General features: G+C 40.0%; 1 protein-coding gene across 33 annotated transcripts in view; it reads left to right on the top strand.

Moving 5' to 3' along the window:
* Positions 1–2,370: 2,370 nt before the first annotated feature.
* The window catches only part of TRDN (triadin), a 293,769-nt gene continuing 289,327 nt past the window's right edge, over positions 2,371–6,812 (top strand). For 17 of the 33 annotated variants that reach the window (XM_065588500.1, XM_065588496.1, XM_065588487.1 and 14 more), the window contains exon 1: positions 2,372–2,874. In XM_065588500.1, coding sequence (XP_065444572.1) covers positions 2,853–2,874 — 22 coding nt within the window. In that variant the 5' untranslated portion in view covers positions 2,372–2,852. Of the gene's footprint in view, positions 2,875–6,812 lie in introns of all 33 variants that reach the window. The other 16 variants (XM_065588488.1, XM_065588476.1, XM_065588499.1 and 13 more) reach the window with 1 other exon arrangement.

The following is a 6,812-nucleotide window of genomic DNA, read 5'->3' as shown; positions in this document are numbered from 1 at the left end:
TCCTACAGCTGAAAAGCCCAGGACCCGGAGCTAAAGGAAAATCTTCTCTATTTGGGGGGTAGGTCTACACTTACCTCCGGGTCCGGCGGTAAGCAATCGATCTTCTGGGATCGATTTATCACGCCTTGTCTAGATGCGATAAATCAATCCCGGAAGTGCTCACCGTCGACGCCGGTACTCCAGCTGGCGAGAGGAGTACGCCTGCCGTGTTATTAACGTAGCTGAATTTGCGTACCTTAGTTCGAAGTGGGGGGTTAGTGTGGACCAGGCCCTAGGCTTCTAGCAAATAAAAACAAAACAAAACCTCTCACACATACACACTAGGTTTTTAAGGTTGAAAGCCTATATCACTGAAATCCAGCTAATTCCTCAAATCAGTATTTTTTTTCTAGACCTTCTAGAAAACCCAAATGTTAGAAAGTCAGGAAATGAGGAGTTAAGGCATCTAATCAGTTTCTTACTGCTGTATATGCATTTACCACTTACTAGTGTCCCTCCCAATGTGCACCACCCACCTAGCCCTAGTTTTACTTCCTTTTTGTGTTCAGAGTGAACATATACTGATTTGTATATATCCTTGACCAAGCGTGCAGTAAGACTTTGATAATATAGTCCCAGGGTCCATCAAGTTACATCAGTTCTGCAAGTTCTCCCATAGTGCAATGTTGGGAAGCATGAGCTGGGGCAAAGGCTTTTGTCTCTGACCCTACTGTGTTTCTGTGCATTTACTGCATCACAACATGCTTTGCTTGACCTTTGCTTCATTTTGTGGGATTGGGTTTTAAGAATTCATCAGCTCCTGTTGCTTGTTTACAGAAAGGCCTAATCCTGTGTGACATCACAATAAAATACTGTGGAAATTGTGATATCATAAATACGGGATTATAATTTGAGGAAGAGAATGAAGGGGGAAAAAACTCAGGAAAATCTCCAAATGTGTAATTTGTTAGCAGACAATCTAAAACCCTATTCTGTATTTCCTTGTTAACAAAAATGGACTTGATTGGCTCTTCAGATGTTTCCTTTAATTAGTATGAAAGTCTCTTCTCCTTTCTCCGACTTCCTATGAATATAATCTGAGTTATTTTCTGCCTCCACCTCCTCCCTCAGCATTATTGTCATGACAACTTGGAAATCAGCTCCTGAAAGATGTTTACTAGTAATTTGACTATATGAGCAATACAATTTGTCATCTGAAATAGGAATTAATACTAAAGCTTGTCAAATACTAAAAGCCCTTCATTTTGCAAATGAAGAACCTACCTAGGTTTGTTACAACTTGCTGCTCAGAATCTCGCTTCCAGCGAAATTGTGATCTGCAGTATGTGGTCATGCAGGGGCCCCTGGGGCCATAGAGTGCCTCCTTTGTCCCCTGTGCAAATGTATCCCTTACTCGCTTCTGTTGGACTGCTACTTCCCCTCCAATGCAAGGGGTGGACAGTGTGCAGAGCTCTGACTTTGTTACCCTGTCTCTCTCTCACATGCTGGCCAGTGCCGTTCTAGGAGAAGTAAGCTGGTATGAGGCTGGGACAGCTTGACTCCTCTTTTGAGTCCTCACTTACTCATTCTGAATCATTTGCCTTCCCTTCTGCTTCTCACCCACCATGCCAGACTTCTTTCCTTGCACCTTACCACATAACTAGGTGCTTAATTCAGGTGCAGGGGAGAAGAGAAGAGCAAATGCCAGCCCTTGCAATAGAGATGAGCTGACTGTAGGTTCACCAGTCACAAGGCTAATAGAGTCAGTTTCTGATTTCATGTGACTCTGTCTCTACATGCTGAGGAATGCTGGTTCAAGGACAATTTTTTGTCAACTTCATGTTATTGCCCACTAGTATAACCCTCCAGTTTTGGCATTTCAAGCACTACAGTGGATAGTGTATTTGTTTTTTTAATAAATCCACTAGAATTTTTTAAAAAAATCTATTGATATTAAGTTTTGTAAAAGTTTGTTTGTTTCTAAACACATTTTGCACCAAATTTGACTTGCTAGAGATCCTTGAATTAGGCCTGGGAAAGAAAATCTGATCTGCTTAATAACTGTGGAGGTTAATGGATATAATCTGTATCTTTTAATCCAAGTATTTTATTTACAAACATTCTGTAAAGCTTCAACTAACTTTGGAGGTGTGTGAAGTAATAGAACAAAAGAGAAGGTAAAGTTTTTAATGGGTGGTGTGATCTAAAATGACTTTACTGGTTGTGTCTCAGTAACTGGGATTGGGAATCAAAGTGGAGAAAATTACATACATTTACCCACTCTGCTGTTGACTGGTAGATGTCATAGGACCCTCCCCAGTCCTAATAAGGCCAGTAAGAATGTGCCAAGCATTAAGTGTGCTAAGAATAAATTTGAGCTAGGATGGGGATAAGGTTACTTTTGAACTCTATATTTCATGTTTTCTGACCTCCCCCTCCCCTCCTCCAAAGAACTGTAATTATATAGAGAAGCTGCAGGGGCTTTAAACAGTTCTTGCCAGTTCCTTTGCTTTTTGCTGCCTTTCCCTGCTCTGCTGTCCCCTTTGGATCTGGGAATTTTTATTTTTATTTATAGGGTGTGTGGTTCTCGTGCTGAAGATGCACTGTGAGGCATGGCTATTTTTGTTAGAAGCTGATACTTTAGTCTGAGCTGCAGGCATTGCCTTGGGAAAGGCTTAGATTGTGCTGGGGGGGCCAGGACTCTACAGAGAAGACAAGTTCAGAGAGGTACCAAAAGAAGAAACAGAATAGGAAAAGAGGAGGACCTCCCACCTTTTATTTCTGCATTTCCTGATAGAGTCAGTGACCCAGAAGTATTATCTAAGCTGCCGGTATAACTTGACCTGTTTAGAATATCTCTTACGATCGCTGCTATGGCTGAGATTACAACAGAAGGTACTGTAACTATTTTCAAATATAATTAATTGAAAACAATTTGTACTTTGACAGTGTGATTGAGTCAGCACGTCAGTGTGATTTATTGCTTTTTTGGGAATAGCAGTTTTCCTGAAGGGTGGGTTTTTGTGTGAGAAGTGTTTGTCTGGCAGCTGGAGACTCCACTGCTAGTTAGTGAAGCTAGATCACCACACACCTCTAAAAATAGCATTGGTCATGTAACCTGAGCAACCGTAGCTTAGACAGTGACCCTAAAGTGATACAAGAAGGGAATGCATACTGAACTGGAGCTGTTGGATTTAATACCAATAGGTCCAGTCCTGAACTCCTTACACAGACAAACCTCCCATCAGCAAAATTGGCATTGAACTCTGTCAGAGTTTCACCCATGTCCGAACATCAGAAATCAGCTCTGTGGTGCTGATCCTGCATCTGGCTCAGTGGAGGCACAGGGGTATACTTGCAGGACCAGGGTCTAAATTTGTAACCTATATTTTAATGTTAATTGAAGTAAACAGTACTGATCCTGCAAGCCTTATCCAGGTAAAGCTCCCATGGAAGCCCATGAGAGCATTGCTTGGATAACTACTCCAGGGCTAGGCCCAAAGAATGAGAAGTAATCATATAAACCACAAAACATTTATCCTAACACATGAATATTTCATGTACTTTAATATTTCCTGGCCATTCATATTTAAATACCTTTTAGATGCCTAACAATATTTTATCAACAACAGCGCAAGAAGGAAGCTGTTTAAAATTCCACCTTTTTTACTCAAATATTGAATATTTTTAGTGGAATTTCATCCATTGTGGATCACTCTACTGATCATCTTTAAGTTTAATAATGACTTTTTTTTAAAAATGAGCTTTTTGACAGTTTGCTGAAAGTTTATTTTTATTTTGCTTGTGATAGTGTTCCAGTATATTAAACTTGTACTTTTCATCCTTCAATTTGAACCATTCTGTTTGAGAGGATTGGCATTATTCACTATTGGTGAAGGAATCTATTTCCCATAGGTTGCAAAATAAGCAGTGTCAGAATTTGCAGTGTTCTTGCTTGATGTTAGCAATAGCAAACATAAGGCTGATGCAGGTGAGGTGCCTGTGGCCTTTTGTTGTTGTTGTATCATCATCAGTGGTTGGATGAGTGTATATAATTTGCTCCTGGCAGCAAACAGTACTAAAACAGGTGACACAGCCAGGAAGCTCTATCACAAATGCTGGGATTAGTTCATGTAGAAATTCTTATCCAAATTTGGTGAAAACACTGCTCATTTTGTATTTGCTATCTGGAGAATTATATTTGTCCTCAGATATGTGCTGGGTAGTACCACAGGTGTTAAAGGGACTTGTATACATGAATCTGAGGGCAGAATATGCTTAGGTCTGGTTGAGTCCTTTTACTTTGTTTTTTGTTCTCGTGGAAAGTTCCTTGCTTATGGTAGATATTCCTAACTGACAATCTCTAAATTTAAGACTGGCTTAAAATTAATATGAAATACACAAAGCTTTTCAACAGTGTATGTTATTTAGTGGTATTACACATCTATATAGTGTTTCTGTGTTGCTGAATCTGGCATCTGGTAATTGAAATGAAAAGTTTTAAAAAAAAAAATCATACCTAGTACTGTTAAGAAGACTCTAAACATCCCTGTCAAACTTAAAAGCTCTATTTAGCCGTAATAATGTGTATCTTTTGGCCCTGTGTAAGACAGTGGCAGCTTCAGGTGGTAATGGACGTCAATTCCACAGCAGACTGATCTTCAGTAGATAGGTCGCTGATAGGGCTGTGGAAGCCATCTTTTCCCTTGTGTGTGGAGGAGGGTTATACTGATCATCTGATTTTTTACAGCTGGTTCATTAGGTGGAATAAAGTTTTAATCCATGGCAGCATACTGTATTTTGAATTTGAGGGGATAATTAAGTTTCATGGTGGAGTATCTCTCCTAAGTTGTTACTGTTGCAAATGAGGGAGCTAGCAAGTTCAAATCCACAGTGCAACAAAATCTTACAACTTTCCAGTGCATGAACTGCTAGTGACTTCCTGCCCTTAATAAACTTACTGTTCCTTTTATCTTTGTTATACTGACAGTCCCACATCATCCAGGCTGTCAGTCAGAATTTGCCTCATGGAATATCATACATAAATGTTAGACAGCATTGCATGGCAACAAGAGAGTGTGGAACCATATGTTCTCTGACTGATGAGGAGGCCTTAATGCTACCTTTGCCATTTTGCCTGCTGAACTAAGGAAAAGTTCTCTAGATCTGGTAGATTGGGGTCATGTCATCTTGATGCAAATATCTAGACATCTTGTTTGTGACACTCCATTTCAAGATAATGCCCTTCTTAGCATTAATTATGAAGGATGTTTAGGGCATGATTCATCACTACGTAACTTCAGTTTTACCCCAGAAATGTAATGCTGTTGAAATTAATTGGAATTAAAGATGGAACAACACTGTAAAGATCCAGCCCTATAATAACTTCTAACACCAGGCCCTACATACATCCCTACCTGGGATGACATTTTAGCTCAATTTAAAAGTTGCATGGCAAGATCACAGCAATGAAACATAATTGGATAAAAAAATGACAAAATGAGTTACTGTCTTCACAGGATGTCTACATAAACCCTTAGAAAACTTGCATATATATGCCAAATATCTAGTACTCTAGTCCAATGAATGCTTATGAAATGAATCCAAAGGATTAAACTGGGTCTTCTCACATTCTTAATAACATTTATCTACAATATTAGAAACAGAAATGCACTTTATAAAATCTATTATTTAGCAATAAGTAGCATTCCTAGGTATGATTCAAAGTTCAGTACCAACATTAACTATTTCATCCTCACAACACACCTGTGCGCTCAGTAAACCTTACATTTCCAAATGGGCAAATATACTGAAAGGTTTGGGGCACAGTTGTGAGCCAGCATGTTCAGGGATAAAGGGAACCGTACTCCAGTGTGCTGGCTACTGTGGCATTAAAAGTCATAAAATGGGAGGGAGAGAAGCTGCCACCAGCTTGCTCCCTACCTCCCCAGATGGTTAAAGAATGAAGAGATGTCCTTTGTTCTGGTCTTGCAATGCACTGGCTAGCACAGCTGATCCTACACAGAGGGGAAATAGTCTATGCCAGGGGTAGGCATGCCACGGAGTTAGGAAGAAACCGGATCTGAACTGTCTCTCTGAGGGTATGTCTGCACTTAGAGTTGGAAGTGTAATTCCCAGCTGGAGGAGACATACATGCACTAGCTCTGATCTAGCTAACACACTAAAAATTGAGTGTAACTGTGGCGGCTGAGCCACTAGCTGCCCCGGGTATGTACCTGTCTAGATGCACAAATGCTCAGTCATAGTTCAGTCTCTAGTTTGCTCCTGGTAGCTATGCATCTATACATTGCCCATTAGTCAGGACAGATTGCAACGAGCCAGTTTAGCCTTAAGTGATTTACTAGAGGCTCCACAGCTTATCAGTGACAAAATCAGGATTAGTTCCTGGATTTTTGTCCTGTGCTTAGTTCAGTAGACAAGTAAGAAAAGTTATATAGTCATAAAGCATTTAAAAAGGCACATTTAACAAGGTTTGCGCACTTTAAAAATAATGTAGGTCATCACAGTGAGACATGAGAAATAACACGAGGGGCCAGAGTATAGAGTCATAGAGATGTGCAACACATGCTTTGGGTGTGCTTACGCCAGAAGCTACATGTAACCTTCAATAGCCCAGAAGTTCACATACAGGATAATCAAATGACTGCTCACTCAGAAGTGTTAAAGGCATAAGACATTTCTAAATGTTCTCAGTTCAAACAAACCAGTTTAACAATATTTTATAACATGAAAGAATGGCTTCCTTATTCGTTCGGCTAAGATCACAAGAAGCGCAGTTGGGAAAGTAACTCAGATACTTTCCTGAAGGACTG

This window comes from Chrysemys picta, chromosome 3, assembly GCF_011386835.1.
Source record: "Chrysemys picta bellii isolate R12L10 chromosome 3, ASM1138683v2, whole genome shotgun sequence".
Classification (NCBI taxonomy): Eukaryota; Metazoa; Chordata; order Testudines; family Emydidae; genus Chrysemys; species Chrysemys picta.
This window is presented reverse-complemented; position numbering and strand designations above follow the sequence as displayed.